General features: G+C 37.1%; 2 protein-coding genes across 2 annotated transcripts; one reads left to right on the top strand and one right to left on the bottom strand.

Annotated features, from left to right (window-relative positions):
* Window positions 1–1,700: 1,700 nt before the first annotated feature.
* LOC310734400 (zinc finger protein 518A) lies at window positions 1,701–13,135 on the bottom strand. The gene is made up of 2 exons (XM_083556323.1): window positions 12,868–13,135; window positions 1,701–7,935 (listed from the first exon to the last, which is right to left on the bottom strand). Exons 1-2 carry the CDS (start codon window positions 13,015–13,017, stop codon window positions 3,499–3,501), a joined length of 4,587 nt encoding a protein of 1,528 aa, XP_083412449.1. The 5' UTR covers window positions 13,018–13,135; the 3' UTR covers window positions 1,701–3,498.
* Window positions 13,136–17,758: 4,623 nt separating this feature from the next.
* On the top strand, window positions 17,759–19,024 carry mxtx2 (mix-type homeobox gene 2). The gene is made up of 3 exons (XM_083557271.1): window positions 17,759–17,901; window positions 17,999–18,171; window positions 18,292–19,024. The coding sequence occupies exons 1-3, from the start codon at window positions 17,880–17,882 to the stop codon at window positions 19,012–19,014; spliced, it is 918 nt and encodes a 305-aa protein (XP_083413397.1). The 5' UTR covers window positions 17,759–17,879; the 3' UTR covers window positions 19,015–19,024.
* The last annotated feature ends 22 nt before the right edge of the window (window positions 19,025–19,046 follow it).

Genomic DNA, 19,046 nt, shown 5'->3' with positions numbered 1-19,046 from the left:
GTACTGATGTAGGTGAGGAGACCTGGAGTGCAGTCAGCGTTCCAATTCATTCCATAGGTGCATGTAAATCGTATCTTCAAGAAGCTCACTTTGTGCACAGGGGCTTTGCCATGCTGGAACAGGTTTGGGTTTCCAAGTTCAAGTGAATGTAAAATTGTATTACAGCGCATCTAAAGACGTCCTCTACAATTGAGTGACTCCAGCTTTGTGGTAAAAGTTTGGAAAAGAACCACATATAGCAGGAAAGGTCAGGTGACCCATTACTTTTGGCAATATAGTGTATTTGAGTGATAAGGTTGAGTTTTTTAAGGGAATTTGTTATTCTATTTTATTTTTTTACAAAAATATGTTTTATAATTAAGGTAAGAAAAATTCTACTTTGGTCTTACCAAACTATAACACATTTTGCCATATGGTTAAATATGGCAAAATAGTTCTGTTTAGTTATCAGTTTATCAATTTTTTAAAAAAATATTTTCGCCTATATTCTCCAGTGGTTGCAGAGGGTCTGCATGGTGTTCCATGTTATTTGTAATATGTTAGTAGAACTCTTCTGATTGAACTTTTTGGAGATGAGGTTAAGAACATGCCATGAAAGCTCTTTGCAGACCATGTCTTTAGTAGGTCTACAGTCCTACAGAAATAATTGACCTCTATTTTTGGTTAATCAGAATCACTTCATTGATGACAGGTGTCCATTTTGAACAGTCACATGTTACAGTAGGCATATATTTGGTGCAGTTAATAAACGTTTTCAAAGCGAAACATTTCCAAATTACGATTTCCATTAATTTGGCTTTCTGAAAGGCAGAAAGAAGTGTAAGAAAACTAATCTGAACACTTCACATATTTTTTGCCTTTTTTTTTTATCCTCAGCATTTAACAGTGGTTAAAAACTATTAAAAAAAAAAACATTAAAACCATTAACCCCCCCATCCAAGCCAATTTCATGGCAGGAACCACTTCTATAGCAGGAAGCCAGGACGACAGCACTGCTATAAGCCTGACCTATTTATATTCTGCACAAGCCTGCAGAACTGTCTTTCCTTTCTCTTTGGTAGCTCCACGTTAGCTTAGTGATTCAGTGTTACAGTGTACAAAAATGTTTAATGATCAACTAATAATTATATTCATACATTGATATACAAGGTTTAGTTCAATAAAAACCTTTTCTTTTTATTGCACCGAGTTTGTTTGATGTAAACACATACCTTTTTTTTTTTTTTTTACAGAATTTCTATTCAGCTCAATGCAAGTGTTCCAGAGCTTAATGAGTCTCCAGCTTCCTTTTGAAAGATTTATTTGGTTCCAATTTGTCATATTTTTAATGCTTTTTAAGAATTATCCTTGTGTATAAACTATATATTTGTGCTGAATTAAATGAGTGAATGAGTGAACTAAATAAAAATCTGTACCCATTTCACAATTAATTCCTGTGAATTCCTGTAATTAGTCCTTTGGGAGTGTAAACCATTGGCGTGTAGAAGAAATATTTCTCCCTGTAAAACTGCTATTTGGTTTAGCATGTCCAGTACCTCTATAAGCTACTGCCCCCTAGTGATCTACGAGCATCATTTCTACATTTATAGAAAGGCTTCACCTAAATCAATGTAATAAAAACTCTATTTTTTAAAACCAAAATTAAATATTAACAACAGATTTAAATTATACAACCTCCACAGAAATATTTATCCACAACATTTCTTTAAAAGTATTTACATTTATTAAAAGAGGAACTGTAGGGAAGTAAATACAGTACAATATAGTGTCGACCTGCTGCGTCACATTTTAGGCACTTAGCATAAAAAAATAAATTTGTTTTTCACATCGCAGTAAACCCAAGCAACATGTTTGACATTAGTGTTAAACATCAAACAGCTGTTTTGCCTCAAGATTTAAAACGTATTTGGTTGCGGTTATATTGGCATGTGAGAGGGATATGCTTTCATCTTGTGGATGGCATGATGTAGTGAGTGGTATAGAGGAAAGTGTAAAGGTCTGTGGGTGAAAAGCCATAAACAGAATAAAATTTCACAATCAGGATGTAAAGTAGCGGTAAACTTTATACTGCTGTGTAACAATGATTGTCAGATTTCAGTCATTACAAACTGTATGAGTTCAAAAAGGATAATGTTTTTAAATAAAATTATATGGGTAAAAAGGTATCACTTCACAAATTCCCATTTTTTTTAATTTACACAGTAAATGATGCCAACTCTGAGGTAAAGCAGAACTTGTTCATAAAAGGGACAATCTGAATATTTTACATTTGCATGTCATCAACAAATATGGACTGGATGTTAAAAAAAAAAGTTTAAACGTTCAAATATAATTTAGAGATTTAAACTGGCTCAACAGTACTGCATATGCCAATAAAAAGCCTACAAAAAAGAAAAGGTTTTCGTGTTGAAGTAATCACCACTTAACCACTGAACCCTCTTAACCATACAAGAAACACAAAACAACAAGAACAACCGCAGACCGAGCCACACAATTATAAGAAAATGAGACTCCAACGCAAAATTTAGTTAGTGTTTGTCCATTTGGTGGAGTTGGTGGTTTGCATCTGAACATGGGTTGATAAAGTAGTACTGTGCTTTGCAGGATTTCAACTTCATTCAAACGGAGAACAGCAAAAGAAACATAATGAAGCATTAAAATGGGTACATTGGCTGCAAGATGTACAAATCAAAACTGGTGAAATGAATTATTGCTACAGAAGTGAGACTGGGTCAGTTTTGATGTGTTGAAAAATGGGATAGCACCGGTAAAACAAACATGAGAACAAAAGGTACACATATACAGTGTATGAAAATAACCATTTTTAGAAAATACAGCTTCCACAGGAACCTAAATGTTTGCTTCTAGAACACTTTTGCACAAATATTTTTACAGCTACATCAACTGACCAGTGTTCATAGTGAACATTTGTATGGTTCGGTTTTAAAAGGGCCATGTTTATAAGTAAAAAGGAATTTAAAATAATTAATAAAGTAATAAGCTCTATGATCTTTAACAATGATTAATGTATGCGGCCAATTCAAAACACACTGTAAATGAAATATATTTTCAGATGCTTTCTGAGTGAACATAAAAGATCTTTTTATAAACTGGATTTTAAAAATACCTGAGAAAACTGTTAACTGACTGCATTGAAATAGGTCTATTACAGACAGCACCTTCTTTTCGTACCAGTGATCTTTTTGCTTGCCTGTATAAACATACAGTGTGTCCAGGTTTCACAGTTCAATTATGTACATACACAAAGGTCTAAGAGTTCAATGTACAAGGGTTAAAATATTTACATACAAATTGGTATCAGATACCAAACTTTCCTCTATTACACTCCATTAAAAAGCTTCTAAATGTATATCTAGGGTAAAAATAAACAGCTTAAGTATAGCTAACATTTCTTTTTAACCTTTTTTTTTTTCCTCAACGTTACATTACTACATTAGAGGACGGCATTTCACCCAAACCAGGGGCTATGTGGTTACTTCAGAACAGCTTATTCCAGTCTCTTGTAGCCTCCATGAGATGCCGCTGTCCATGGCCAATCCATTCTTCTTGATTGTTAAACACTCGGCCACAAAACCAACAATTAAAAGTTGGCAGATGCTCCGAACCTGTGCTGGAGGACGACCTCACTACCTCATATTTGTTTCTTTTGGTCTTTTTTAACTTTAGTCTTAAGATAAATCGCTCTCTAACATTGTTCCCTGATGGCCGGACTCTTGAGTCAACACTGATTCCAGGAGTGTTTAACAGTGTACCATCTGAACCAATGACATTCAATTCGGATAGGGCTTTGACTGTGTTCTCACACAATGCCACCTTGATAACTTTACCCTTGTATTTGTTAACCGACTTCATAATGTTTGTCACCTCAGGAATATCAGCATCGGGGTGGTTTAGCACCACTACTGGCTGGTTTTGACGGGGACATTTGATCTGTTGAAATGGGCTGAATGGAAAAAGTCTAAGCGTTCTCTCAGTGTCTTTTGCCAAGGGCTCGCTCATCAAGGAGAATTCTTTTTGAGCAAGGGCCTTACTTGACATTCTTCTAGTTTTAGGAAAGGTCTCAAGAGATTCCTCGAACAAGATCCTTCTCCTTCTCTTCCGTTGGCTACGTGGACGGCTATGCATGTGCAAAAATGATGATTTCTGTACTACTAAGTCTTCTTCAGCTTGGTTCTGACTGTGAATGTCTGACTGGGGTTTAAGCTTGGCAGAGAGTTTTTGAGTGGAGCTATGAGCATTCCTGGAGGTTTTCAGTCTTGCTGACCAGTCTGAAGACAAAAGTAAGTAAGGTGACTGCAGAGAATTTGTGGCCACATACAGTGGCTTTTTAGCAGATGTATATGGAGTAGTAGAGAGAAACCTGGTGCCATTAGGACTTCTAACTATTTTGAGGAAAACCCTACTTTTGCCTCCTTCATTTGTTTGGCTGCCCTGGTTTGTCCCTTTCTCATTTGAACTTGAATTTCCCAGTAACCCTGACTTGGCTGGTGAAATATACCTAAGCAAGTAAGCTTGTCGTCCAGTTTGCAAAGATGCTTTATCAGCTGATTTCACAGGCATAGCCAAAACTGGGTAAGTGGTCAGGGCTTTCTTTGAGGTCGAACCAGTTGACTCAGTACTTGGTGAAACTGGAAGTGGTCGTTGAACTAAATAACACATTGGCTGTGCATTCGTTGTCTGTTCTGAGGGCGACTTAACAGTACCTGATAAGAGAAGAGGCCCTTTTAGGGCAGAAGCACTAACAAAATAGCGGCCTCCATTGTTGCTCACTGATTGCAAGAGTGATGCATGACCTTTGCCTCCTCCACTTAAACTCTGAGCTGACATCCCAATTCTACCACCATTTAGTGTGAGAGACAACCCTGAACGTTTACTGGGCATTTCAATTCCTGGCTTAACATATGACACATTAACTTTGGAAGCAGAAGACTGTGTAATAAGCTTAAAGCCTTGACCACTTGTGAGCTGGACAGGCACAGCATATGGAGTCTCTGAAGTCTGAAGGAACATCTGCTTCTTTCCCTCAGGAGTTTGCAGGATTCGAAGTGTTGTTTTTGTAGGTCGTTTACTATCCTGGAACATAGCTGCAGATACCATCCTTTCTTTCTCAAGCTGCTGGCTGATGATAGCATCCGAATGCTCTTTAAGAATCTTGCCCAAAGCAGCAGCATTGCTTGAATTTGCAGAGCCACCCTCAGCAGAAGTCATAAAATCCTCCTTGTTTTTCTCTAACTCTAGCAAAAATTGTCCGTCGTCGGTCTTTGGCATCACTGGAATGGGTAACTCATCAACAGTAGCTACGCACTCATCCACCTCTATATCACTATCTGACACTCGTTCCAATAGTTTATTCTCACGTGCAAAGGCCATATTATTAACACCTGCACTACTGTCTTCACCACTTTCTACATAATCTTCAGACTGTTCATCCACAAAGGGTGGAGAATCAGGTAGTGTTAAACTCCAATCTGAAGCTAGCTTGAGTTCATCACAATCTTCTTCACACTCTTCTTCCTCTAAATCATCTTGGGCATGTTCATCAATATCCAGAAAATTAGGGGAATTGCCAAAAGTCTCTTTAGAGTAATTGTGAAAACTAAAAACTTCCTGATTTGGGGAATTTTGCAAAACAGTGTCATCATATGTGACACCATCTTTGACATCAGGGGAATTGTTAGCACATGTTTTTTTCTGTGGGCTTGTTTCTGAACCTGATGGACTATCTATGAGTAGCTTTTTTCTGGGAGAGGAATAAGTGAGTGAACTAATCTTAGAGGTCTTACCATTACATAAATTAGAATAGCAGGATGATGTTGCTGAAATTTCAGGCAATGGATTTTCACCTTTATCATCAACAGAGGTCTCTTTTCCTTTAACTGTTAAAGTGGGGGATAGAAGTTTAGGTGAACTCTGCTCTGGATCTTTGGTGGATGCCAAACTTTTGCTCACCACTAAATTATCAAGAGTCTTAGCTGAGACAGAAAGAGAACTGCCTTCATCTGCCAGTGACGACAGAGTGGAATCACTTGCAGATATTGAAATCTCAGGAAGAGTGCACTCACTTGATTCTAATGAAGACAGACTATCAGTACATAAATCTACATCTGTGGTGTGTTTAGCAAGCACTTGTAATGAAGCTGCTTCTACTTTGATTTGGTCTGTGTGCCAGTTTTTAGCTGAGTCAGAAGCTGAATGTGTTGATAAGGACTCCTCAGACCTGGACTGGACAGGACGTGAACAATGCTCATGATGTAATGACTTCTTTTCTGAATCTAAACCACTGCACAGGTTTTCAGAAAAATCTGCCTCTGCACAACGTGAAGCTGTAGCTTTGATGTCAGATGTACCAGATATTTCAACATCATCATCAGCCTGGTTCGAAGTTGGATCCACATTTGCTTCCTGCTCATCTAACAATGGTGACTGGTCCCCAGTGTGATCTTCTACATCTTGAGAGTCCATGTTCAATGAAGCAGATACATCTTTGTTTGTGCCAGAATCTAAACTGAGAAGAGATCCTGATCTTTCAGAAAGTGAGGAGAAGGGGGAGCTACCAGTCTTTTCATCATCTTCAACAATATTTGTAGGAGACATGTCATTTTTGGTAGTAGGTTCCTGTTTTGTTGGTATGACTTTTAAAACTAAATGCTTTTTACCATCTACCATCTTAAAACCCATTACTTTTGTGGTACAGTTAGGAGGAATCGAGATTTTATTTTTGACCATGAGAACGGTCAACCCATTGGTGTTGCCAGGATTTAAAATACCAGATCCAGCACCGAGTTCATTTTCTTGCAACTTTGGCTGTGGTGTAGTTGATGTAACTGGATAAGAACATTGTGGCTCAATCTTTAGTGGACCTTTACTCCACTTGTTACTCTCTTTCTTCAAACATGCAGCTCTTTCAAGAAATTGTTGTGTTTCCTCCAGTGTTTTCTCAGGATTGAACAATCTGCCACTATGGTCAAGCAGACCTACTCCAGAGTAAGAATTCAGCTTTGACATCCACTGTGGTTCTCTGGATCCTCCAGCAGGAGGACTTTTTTTAAGAAGAAGTTTCAGTCCTGGTGAATTAACTCTAGAATTGTCCTCCAGTGACCTCCATCTGTTTGTTCTATCCATTTCGTCTTCATGAGCCACAGCCATATGCTTACTTAGATGCTCACTCCGTGCAGCACAATACCCACACAAATGGCATGTGTAAGGGAATGTTCCAGACTGAACTTTCCCAGAGACGATCTTCCCTTGTGCGGGACTTATGGAGGGACACTTTGTACATTTGTGGCTGCCCTCATTGTGATGATGAATGTGCTGAACAAAAGTGCCAGCGTCTCTGGTGGAAAATTCACATTTCTTACAGCGAAACAGTCCATTACAGCTATGACACATAATGAAATGCCTGGTGAGCAACAGTAGAGAGTATTGAACTCCATCGTTGCAAATCTCACAAGTGACCAAAGTGTCTCGATGTCCAATGCGATGCCGCTGAAGTGATGAGAACTCGTTGGTAACAAAGGTACAAAGATCACAGGGATATGTTGGAAGTGTTCCTTTGTGAGCACCTTGAAAATGTTTCAGTAAGTCATTGGGGCTGTAAGTGGTATCACCTTTGCATTCAGAGCAGCAGAAACTGAGTATTTTTCCAGAGAAAACAGCACCCTGTTGAAGCTTACATGGCGATTTCTCTGTGGCCTTGCTCTCTTTGTGAGAGTTATCAGTAGCCGACTCTCCAGACTGTGTTTCATCTTGGATACAAAGGTCATTATGGTCATTATATGCAGGGTCTTCTGTCTGATTTGCAAGCTCCTTTGATGGATGCAATACATTGACTGAAGCATCTTTCTCAACATCCCCATTTTGGTCATGTTTTTTGGGGGGATCATCTGAAGTAGCCTCCATTTTATATAATGGATCCTGTAAAAAAAAAAAAAACACAGCAAAATGATAAAATGACTACATCTAATTTTTGGTTATTTGTCTAGACATGCACATATTCTAATAATGAAATAGAACAAAGTAACATGTGCTAAAATAATTACTTTTATCCACCAAAAATCTGTTGAACATTATATTACAAAGCAGTTATACAAAATGTTATCAAGTAACTCTATTAAATGCCAACAAGAGAAATGGAAGACGGAAGAAAATCTAAATTAAAATAATAATAAAAAAATTTTTTTTAAATAAATAAATAAATAAATTAACCCTTGTATTATATCACAAGAGGAAATTAGCATTACATTTCCACTAGAATGTTAATAAATGTGATATTGGACATTTCTAAGCCACTTAAGTTTGTGAGGAACTGACACAGTGACTTGAAACCCTTCCATAGCAACGGCATCCTACCTTTCTAGCCAACAGAGTAAAATCGGTATATTTTGCCAAGACCAAAATAATTGTTAAATGTCCCATATATTAATGTGGAAGACCTACAATTTGGTATACTTAAACTACATTGCATGTGTAAAAATGTTTAATAAAGGCAAAAAATACCCAACTAAAAAGGAAAGTAAAAATAGTTCAGAAAAGTCATATCAAATTGGCAAGCTGTACGTGTAGACAATCAGTCTGTCTATGCTGCTAGACAAAATTTATAGACTGTCTAAAAACAATGTTTTAAAAACAGACCAAAACATTCAACATGACCGTCTAAATACCAAAACCATCCAAATGGAAAAAAGAAAAGAGGAAAGTTACCATGATAAGCAAAATACACCTATAATCTAGAATTATAAAAGTGGAAATGAAAAAATAAATAAATAAAATGAAACAATTAACAATCACATCTCATTAGTCACAAGCCGACTAAGTGTTGGTTCTGCAAGTGTTGGCTCTGATCAGCTTTTCTAAGATAATCTGAATCTGGAACCCAGTCCCCACATTGACAATCCAACACAATATTGAATTGTATTATTTTGTTTTCAATATTTAATAAAGGCATACCAACATGACTAGCTAATGTCCTTTTCCTTGTTTAACAGCTCACCATGTTTACATGTAGAAAGTTTGAAAGAAAAAAAACCATATACATATACATATATATTATACAGTGAGGAAAATAAGTATTTGAACACCCTGCTATTTTGCAAGTTCTCCCACTTAGAAATCATGGAGGGGTCTGAAATTGTCATCGTAGGTGGATGTCCACTGTGAGAGACATAATCTAAAAAAAAAAATCCAGAAATCACAATATATGATTTTTAAACTATTTATTCGTATGATACAGCTGCAAATAAGTATTTGAACACCTGTCTATCAGCTAGAATTCTGACCCCCAAAGACCTGTTAGTCTGCCTTTAAAATGTCCACCTCCACTACATTTATTATCCTAAATTAGATGCACCTGTTTGAGGTCGTTAGCTGCATAAAAACACCTGTCCATCCCCATACAATCAGTAAGAATCCAACTACTAACATGGCCAAGACCAAAGAGCTGTCCAAAGACACTAGAGACAAAATTGTACACCTCCACAAGGCTGGAAAGGGCTACGGGGAAATTGCCAAGCAGCTTGGTGAAAAAAGGTCCACTGTTGGAGCAATCATTAGAAAATGGAAGAAGCTAAACATGACTGTCAATCTCCCTCGGACTGGGGCTTCATGCAAGAACTCACCTCGTGGGGTCTCAATGATCCTAAGGAAGGTGAGAAATCAGCCCAGAACTACATGGGAGGAGCTGGTCAATGACCTGAAAAGAGCTGGGACCACCGTTTCCAAGGTTACTGTTGGTAATACACTAAGACGTCATGGTTTGAAATCATGCATGGCACGGAAGGTTCCCCTGCTTAAACCAGCACATGTCCAGGCACGTCTTAAGTTTGCCAATGACCATTTGGATGATCCAGAGGAGTCATGGGAGAAAGTCATGTGGTCAGATGAGACCAAAATAGAACTTTTGGGTCATAATTCCACTAAACGTGTTTGGAGGAAGAAGAATGATGAGTACCATCCCAAGAACACCATCCCTACTGTGAAGCATGGGGGTGGTAGCATCATGCTTTGGGGGTGTTTTTCTGCACATGGGACAGGGTGACTGCACTGTATTAAGGAGAGGATGACCGGGGCCATGTATTGCGAGATTTTGGAGAACAACCTCCTTCCCTCAGTTAGAGCATTGAAGATGGGTCGAGGCTGGGTCTTCCAACATGACAATGACCCGAAGCAAACAGCCAGGATAACCAATGAGTGGCTCTGTAAGAAGCATATCAAGGTTCTGGCGTGGCCTAGCCAGTCTCCAGACCTAAACCCAATAGAGAATCTTTGGAGGGAGCTCAAACTCCATGTTTCTCAGCGACAGGCCAGAAACCTGACTGATCTAGAGAAGATCTGTGTGGAGGAGTGGGCCAAAATCCCTCCTGCAGTGTGTGCAAACCTGGTGAAAAACTACAGGAAACGTTTGAACTCTGTAATTGCAAACAAAGGCTCCTGTACCAAATATTAACATTGACTTTCTCAGGTGTTCAAATACTTATTTGCAGCTGTATCATACAAATAAATAGTTAAAAAAAATCATACATTGTGATTTCTGGATTTTTTTTTTAGATTATGTCTCTCACAGTGGACATGCACCTACGATGACAATTTCAGACCCCTCCATGATTTCTAAGTGGGAGAACTTGCAAAATAGCAGGGTGTTCAAATACTTATTTTCCTCACTGTATATACATACACAAGTGTATGTGTAATGTAATTTTATATTGAATATTATATATATATATATATATATATATATATATATATATATATATATATATACACACACACACACACACACACACACACACACACACACACACACACACACACACACACACACACACACAGTACAGACCAAAAGTTTGGACACACCTTCTCATTCAAAGAGTTTTCTTTATTTTCATGACTATGAAAATTGTAGAGTCACACTGAAGGCATCAAAACTATGAATTAACACGTGAAATTATATACATAACAAAAAAGTGTGAAACAACTGAAAATATGTCATATTGTAGGTTCTTCAAAGTAGCCACCTTTTGCTTAGATTACTGCTTTGCACACTCTTGGCATTCTCTTGATGCCTACTTTGAAGAACCTACAATATGACATATTTTCAGTTCACTTTTTTGTTATGTATATAATTCCACATGTGTTAATTCATAGTTTTGATGCCTTCAGTGTGACTCTACAATTTTCATAGTCATGAAAATAAAGAAAACTCTTTGAGTGAGCAGGTGTGTCCAAACGTTTGGTCTGTACTGTATATATAATATAGCAGGTGTGTCCAAACGTTTGGTCTGTACTGTATATATAATATAACAGGTGTGTACAAACGTTTGGTCTGTACTGTATATATAATATAGCAGGTGTGTCCAAACTTTTGGTCTGTACTGTATATATAATATATATACAGTACAGACCAAAAGTTTGGACACACCTGCTCATTCAAAGAGTTTTCTTTATTTTTAGTACAGACCAAACTTTTTAATAATTTTTTTCTTTTAAAGTAAATCCTCTAATTTTAATGTATTTCCTGTCAGTTCGAAGCATGGTTTCTGGTTACTAGGGTGCTATTTACTTGTCACATTTACAGTACAGCACAGTGAAATTCTTTCTTCATATATCCCAGCAATGATGGGAAGCTAGGGTCATCCCATAAACAAATGTTACCAATAAACAAATATCCTAGTTATGCAACCGAAACATTATCAACAACTGTAATATTTAATATATTATTACCTTCAATAAATATTTGTCTCATTATGGTAAATTTTACCTGCTGCTGTAATCATAAAGATTATGATAGGCAGACTTACAACTCATACTGTAGATTTTATATTACTGTATACAATATTTGTTTGTAACGCAAAGAGTAATGACTTTTAATCCCATTATCCAATGACACCAAATAGAAGAGGTGCTCTAGTTTGAGTCTGGCTCCTCTCAGTGTCTTTAATTTAATCCAGTTCATTTCAGGGATTGTCAATATACCTGACAATGTATCAAAAAAATATATCAGTGGAACCATGTATTAGAAGGAAAAAAACAGTGCTCGCTACACAATATCAGTTCAAAAGAAGTCACACTACAATATAGGATATAAGGACCACTTTCTTTTAGATGTTTCCCTCCGGTTTGCTCTTTAAGCATCGAAATCTACAACAGTTATTCTGCAATGCTGCTTAGCGGCAACATCCACAAATAACAGAGCATGTTGCATGTGCATGCCAGGTCTCCAGCTGCAACTATATGTTATCTGTTAGTTCATTTCAGCCACACATCTATGAGAGTTACTGCACACACAATTGTGACCTAGTTTATCCCCCTGTTAGTTTAAGCATTTCACTGGAAATCAAGTTTTAGCCTCTCTCTCCCTCCATAGATGACAGGATGCTCTTTATGATCACTCTCTTTTCCAATCTGCGTCTTGTTTGGGAGAATGACTCCTGCCTGGAAGCCGTTTGTCTTGCATAAAAGTGGGAGCTAGGCTATTTCAATTGACTTGGCAATCACCAACTTTGTGCAACGCGAAGAAGCACAAAACACAGAGGAAGTGCCATGGCATCCGCGCTAGCGCCTCTGCGCTTCACATTTACGCAGTGGTGCCTATTCGGCACCGGACATATTTCTCGTGTTTTCTCAGCACAACCGGCTACATGGATTCTACCTAACCTTGTAATTCTGCTAAATCAACACAAAAATAAAGCACATCGCCCCCACCCACGCAGACACATCAGACGAGTAGAATCATACGGAAGTTCTCAAAAGAGTAGATCTTATAAATAAGTTGTCGACACAACCCCTGTGGAAATGTTAAAACTAATTACTTGCCATAAGCACCCAAGATAGACTTGATTTAGACCAACTTGCCTTTCTTTTCTCTTTAGACTGGCAGGTCAGAGACGGCGGCCATGACAGTTTCATCCGGGTAACCCTCGGCTGCCTCACTCTACAGTGTGTGAGAATAGTGAAGCAGGAACTCAGAGCGGCGGGGAAGCGCTCACTACCTGAAAGTCTCATTAGCTTGTCCTCTTTAAACTACTAGCTCCTCATTGTTCCATCATGTCCCATAAAGTAAATTTTAAATCGGATAGATCTTGGTATTGTAACGATCCGTGGTTCTAAACAGAATATTTATACCGTTTCAATACCAAATGCGCCCATGTTTCAGTGGTATTAATAAGAACAGAATAACCCAGCCCTCATTTGTTGAAGAGCTTTCTCATGTGAGACTAGAGGGAAAAGAGACGCCATGTCTCTCCCAGCCCGCCATTTTCTTCAAATGTTAAACACATAATGCTCTTGTGGTTTACTCAGATTATACCAGCATGCAGCAACATTTCTCCATTACAGCCCGTAAATGCACGTATTCACATTCTTAGATGCATCATTTCAGTCAAAAAGAACGAGTGAATATCAGAATCAGGTTTAGTGGCCAAGTGTGTTGACACACAAGGAATTTGGTTTCAGCTGATAGTGACTCAAAATACAGACATAAATAACACTATACATTCAGCTTGGACTATACAAGACAAAACCAGACTATATAAGACTATTTATGTTGAGACATGTCATTTTTTCCTAAACTAAAATCCGTTTAGATGTTCTTAAACACAAATGTCTTTAATCGTAACTTAAATGGCGCTATTAAATGCAAATGCGATTGCCCTTACATTTCTATTCATCTCATTTGGTAGATGCCTGTATCCAAACACTGGACCAAGAATACTATTAGTCTAAAAACTCTGTTGGAGAGGTTGTATAGTTAAAAAGTACTAATCTGAATAGACGTTGGTTTAAAAAATGTGCTAGTGAGTCACTTGTTTGGACATCTTGCGGAAGTTCATTCCACCACTTAGGTGCCAGAACAGAGAAGAGTAGTATATCCTTGTATACTGGGAGACTGTGAGACCAGTCAAGAGTTGTTCAACAAATGTGAATAACTTGTTTTTACTGCAGCTCAGACCATAGCTGTAATTCAGATGAAAGGTCTATAATTAATATCAATATTAGCAGCTCATTTTCAGGGAGTAAATGCTCTATATGTTCAATCTTAAAAATGCATAGGGTAAAATATGCTATATAATTTTATCAATTTTTTATGAATTATATGATGAAGCTTTCTGTATGGGGACATTTTATTAACATTTATGGAAGTCCCCAGTATCAGCACTTTGTAATAGATCGCAAGTTTCCCACCACCATCTTCAATCTTAAAAATAAATAAATAAAAAAACTGCTATAAGTAATAACAAAAACCAACTTGTCTTACAGGTGAACATTAAATGTAACTGGATTTAGTTAATAAATTACTAATAACTAATTGTTGTGGTAAGAGAAGTAAGGTAGCAAAGGTTAAACAATTTGTTCTGCAAGAAATAAAACAATTTTCAAATGGAACATATCAAACATTAATATAATGAATAATAATTTAAAAAAGTATTATTGTAATTAGGTTGACTTTGCAACAGATTTGGATAATGTTATTTTCACAGACATGGTCCAAGTGATGACTTAACTGTAATCATGTGCATATTTTTCTAGCACGCACACACCCACACCCATGGACAAGATCTTGTTGAGGAAAACCTACTCATAGTCATACAAGTAGGATGGATTCATCATGTTAAGCAGATTTTTGTATTTTTCCTTAAATGTTTTTTGTCGATAATTGATTAATTTGTCATTGAGATGTAATTAAAAATTTTTATCTTAGTCTTCTAATTGCAGACTGTTATTTGGCCTTTATCACTATACATTTTCTACAATCTCTGTAAATGAAGTAATAAACACTATAAAGACAAAGTATTGGGACATCTGACTTTTCCAGCCGTATGTGGTTCTTCCTCAAACTGTTACCACAAAGCTGGGGGCACACAACTGTATGGAATCTCATTGGATGCAGTAAAATAAAATTCCTTTCTCCTAAACTAGAGGACCAAAATCCATCCCAGAATTGACAATGCCCCTGTAGAGAATGACGATTTACATGGGTTGGACAGAGTGGAAGATTTTGAGTGGCCTGCTATTGAACTCTGTCCTCAACCCTATTAAACACCTTTGAGATTAATTGTAGCCCTGGCTGCACCCCAGGCCTCCTCACCCTACATCAGTACCTAACCTTAATAAACACCCTTGTAGCTCCCTCCAATATCTAGTGGAACATATTATCAAAAGAGTGGCAGTTATTATAACAGCAAATGGGATGTTCAGAAAGCACATATGAATCTTATAGTCCATGGTCCACTACATTTTGTTGAATATAGCGTATATGACGTCAACGTGTCCTTTCAACACTAGTGTGTAATGTAAATATGACCACACAGATATAATGCTAATATGTACCTTATTTAAAGTAAACATTCTAATAGTTAATAAAGATGTTATGTGCTTTAACTTGTCTTCCAACAAAGTAATGCTAAACCATGTGTCTCAGAATGATAGTATTTTCCTATATTATTGTATTGTATTTTAGCACTACTATAATTTGAAAGAAGAGCACATTTGTGATTGACAAAAGCATTATATGTACTCTTGCATTTTATGTGATTGATATATATGAACAGGTATAATACATTACAATGCTTAAAAAATAAATTTTAGAGATAGATCTAATTCTCAGATTCAGAAGTTGAATTGGGAATTACTTTATTTGCACTTGATACTATCGTATACTTGAGTCTACAAGGCCATAACCTGCTTTTACTTTACTGATAACTTCTTGATCCTTTACCTTGATTAACTATTATTAGGCTTCCTTCTTTGAAAGACGGACATTTTAATGCAATATATCATTATGTTGAAAGATTTATGACCAAACTTTTGATGTCACCCATATGAGGATGGGTTCCCCTTTGAGTCTGGTTCCTCTCAAGGTTTCTTCCTCATATCATCTAAGGGAGTTTTTCCTTGCCACTGTCGCCACGGCTTGCTCATCAGGGACAAACGCACACCTTCACCTTTACTGTTGTTTTCTGTAAAGCTGCTTTGAGACAATGTCTGTTGTGAAAAGCGCTATACAAATAAACTTGACTTGACTTGACTTGATTATGTAGCTTTAATGAGCAGACTACCAAAAAGCTTCATAAGGCTGGGTTTAATCTCAAAAACCTGACCTCATGGCAAATTTGTAATTAAATCTCACATGTATAAGCGATTGTAGTTAGGCTAGGTCAGGATCAGGGGTCTTATTCTAATTTTGTTTTTAAAAGTTGGGTGTCGTTTAAAATGTTAGGAACAGATAATTAGGATTTAAAATGCTGTGTAAAGATTGTATTTGAAAGTATTATATTAAATATTATAATTTCAATGTTTATAAAAGCTGCACATATAAGGAGCTCTTAAACCAGGCTGATATATTTTAATTAGTGCTTTGGTGTTTTAAGCTATTTTTTAAAAATCATTTCCAAATTTGACCTTTCAAAATTTGTCTCGTTTTGTTGATAAAGCACTATAGTCCTGATAGTTTCTGGCCATACTAATTATATCATATACTTAGTTACATTTCTAATTTAATGTAAACAATAATAAAACCTGTGAACTGTATTGGATTAATTGTAACCTAAATTAAAAAAATATATATTGCCAAAATACTGAGAAAAGTGCTGGCCTTTCTTAAGGCAGTAATTTTCTTGTCATGACAATAGCAGGAGTAGGTGTATGGCTTAGAGTCTTTGGATTGTATGCTCACAGCATGACTGTTTTGAATTTGACAAAATGATTAATCTTCCGTGCCAGGCCAAAGTCAATGTATCCATTGCTAAAATAGATTATCCTAACAAGGTGTGAACACACCACACAAGACCAGTCACAGGGCTACTGTCTGATGTGGATCATGAGATATCAGTTCTGTCACTTTCTAAATGTAATGTTTTGATCATGTACAACCATTAACAGCCATTGAATTGATTAGGATAGCATATCAATCACCCATACATCTTCAATAAACCAGGTTAATCAAGTTTATTTGCATAAATCAAGCTTATGGTAATCAAGCTTAAGGATCTCAGTCCTGACACTTTTGTCTAAGCCACAACTCTTCTTGTGGATAATAATTATTAGTTGTTATATTTTAATATTACTGTAGATTCTACATTATAAATACATTTTGGTTTTTACTTTTCAACACAGCTTGAATTTAACATGTAAGGGCAACCACTAAAATCAACTTGGAGGATATAATTTTTTAAAATAATGCTTCCATGACATTCATATTATTTACGATAAACATATATACATATCACATAAAGGTAATTAATAAGAAAGAGCTTTCTTTGTCATCACAGGTAGATAATAAAAAACTTAAGATCATTAGACAAAAATCGATCTATCTAATATATCTATCTGTCTATATTATTAATAATAATAATCATAATGTAAAATTATTGCAAGAACAAATACCATGTGCAAATAATGCAGTGCATGCCTGTCTTTACGTCAATTTAAACATTTTCACATCTAGATTATTTATATTCATAAATAATATGAATGTCATGGAAGCATTATTTAAAAAAAATTATATCTTCCAAGTTAATTTTAGTGGTTGCCCTTACATGTTAAATCCTCAAGCAATTCCATAAGAAGTGTATTTGTAATAAACAACAAAAAAGTTGCTGCTGTTACATCTGAATATAAATGAGGTGTGAACTGAGGTGTGGTAGGTGAAAATGGCTGATGATCATTAGTGGATGTCACAGAGCTCTCACCTTCAGGCTCTAAGTAACTCCACCCTCTTTTGGACCAAGGAATTCTGGGATAAATAGTGCCAGGCCTAAGTACCGAGTCAGATTCACAAGTAGCAAGAAGTTGATCGGCTCTGCCAGCTAAAAGCTGAAGTCTTATTGGCCCTGCACTAAGGTCTGAAGAAAAGAGAATTTGCAGCCATGTGGTCTGACAGCATTGTTGGTAAGGACAAGTTGATGAGGTTTAAGTTCCATTGTTTAAATATGTAAAAAATTATTGACATTAAGAATGATGTTTGTTTTTATAAAATTAAAAACAGGTAATGATGGAGCATCTCAGGCCAGTAAGATTGCAGGCCGGAGGAAGCGGACCAGTTTCACCAAAGAGCACTTGGAGCTCCTCAGAATGGCTTTTAGTGTGGACCCATACCCTGGCATTAGTGTCAGAGAAAGTCTTTCTCAAGCCACAGGCCTCCCAGAGTCACGAATTCAGGTAGATGCTTAAAAAAAAGCAGTCCTTTACATATTAGCTTTTTATGTTATGATAAATAGATGTTTTCATGGTTGTTGTGCACTACTTAATCAAACTTGCATTTCTTTTTGCCTTAAACAGGTTTGGTTTCAGAATAAGAGGGCAAGAACCTTAAAGAACAGAAATGCTCAAACCTCACCTCAACCAGAAGCTACTTCTTCACTGTCCAGCACCTTCCTGCCACCCCACATGGTTGGTGTAAGAGAAAGCAGACAACCAGCATTTAATGTTACTCAACCTCAGCTGAGAGAAGACAGTGAGCAGGACTGCTTCTTTACTGACTTGTCTCCACAAAGTTTTGGCCTTTCACCGAGTGGAGCTCACTGCAGCACTCCATCCATCAGACCACGCCAAGACCGGCTGATGGGCACTAGCCTAAGTCCTTCCTCTTTTCACTCTGATTTGGAAGTTACTGCAGTTGGCTGGGGCTCTGTGAGAGCACAAAGCTCACCAGAGTGTCTGTGGAGCCCACCAATGCAAGGCACTGGAAATGGCAGCAAAGATGAGAGCCAGGTCTTTCTTTATCCTCCACCTCCTTATCCTCATGGCACTGTGAGGTCTGGGTTTCTCAACAGTTTAAAGTCCACCTCCCCTGACTCTGCAGATTCTGCATTTTGGGACATGGGATTGGATAATACTTCTCCTATGCCATATTCTCAGGGTGGAAGTGGTCTGTGGGATGAATCTGCACAGGAGAAGCCTTTGGCCCCACTACCAAATCTGTCTTCTCAGTGCCTGGAGGAAGTTCTTGGTGAGATGGAACCAGGCTGGTGGAAGATTAATGGACAAATGGAGCTTCAATAAGACTGTTAAAGTAATAATAAAAAAAAAAGACT

This window comes from Silurus aristotelis (genome assembly GCF_946808225.1).
Source record: "Silurus aristotelis genome assembly, chromosome: 12".
Lineage (NCBI taxonomy): Eukaryota > Metazoa > Chordata > Actinopteri > Siluriformes > Siluridae > Silurus > Silurus aristotelis.
Note: the sequence above shows the minus strand (reverse complement) of the source record. Positions and strands in the feature narration are given on the sequence as shown.

Bases quoted from the DNA above. Each gene is read 5' to 3' on its own strand.
- LOC310734400 (XM_083556323.1), bottom strand. From the start codon at position 13,017: ATGAGACTTTCAGGTAGTGAGCGCTTCCCCGCCGCTCTGAGTTCCTGC. The intron at 7,936-12,867 runs GCAAGTTGGTCT...TTTTTTTTACAG, and splicing joins AGTCTAAAGAGAAAAGAAAG to GATCCATTATATAAAATGGA.
- mxtx2 (XM_083557271.1), top strand. From the start codon at position 17,880: ATGTGGTCTGACAGCATTGTTG. The intron at 17,902-17,998 runs GTAAGGACAAGT...AATTAAAAACAG, and splicing joins GTGGTCTGACAGCATTGTTG to GTAATGATGGAGCATCTCAG. The intron at 18,172-18,291 runs GTAGATGCTTAA...TGCCTTAAACAG, and splicing joins TCCCAGAGTCACGAATTCAG to GTTTGGTTTCAGAATAAGAG.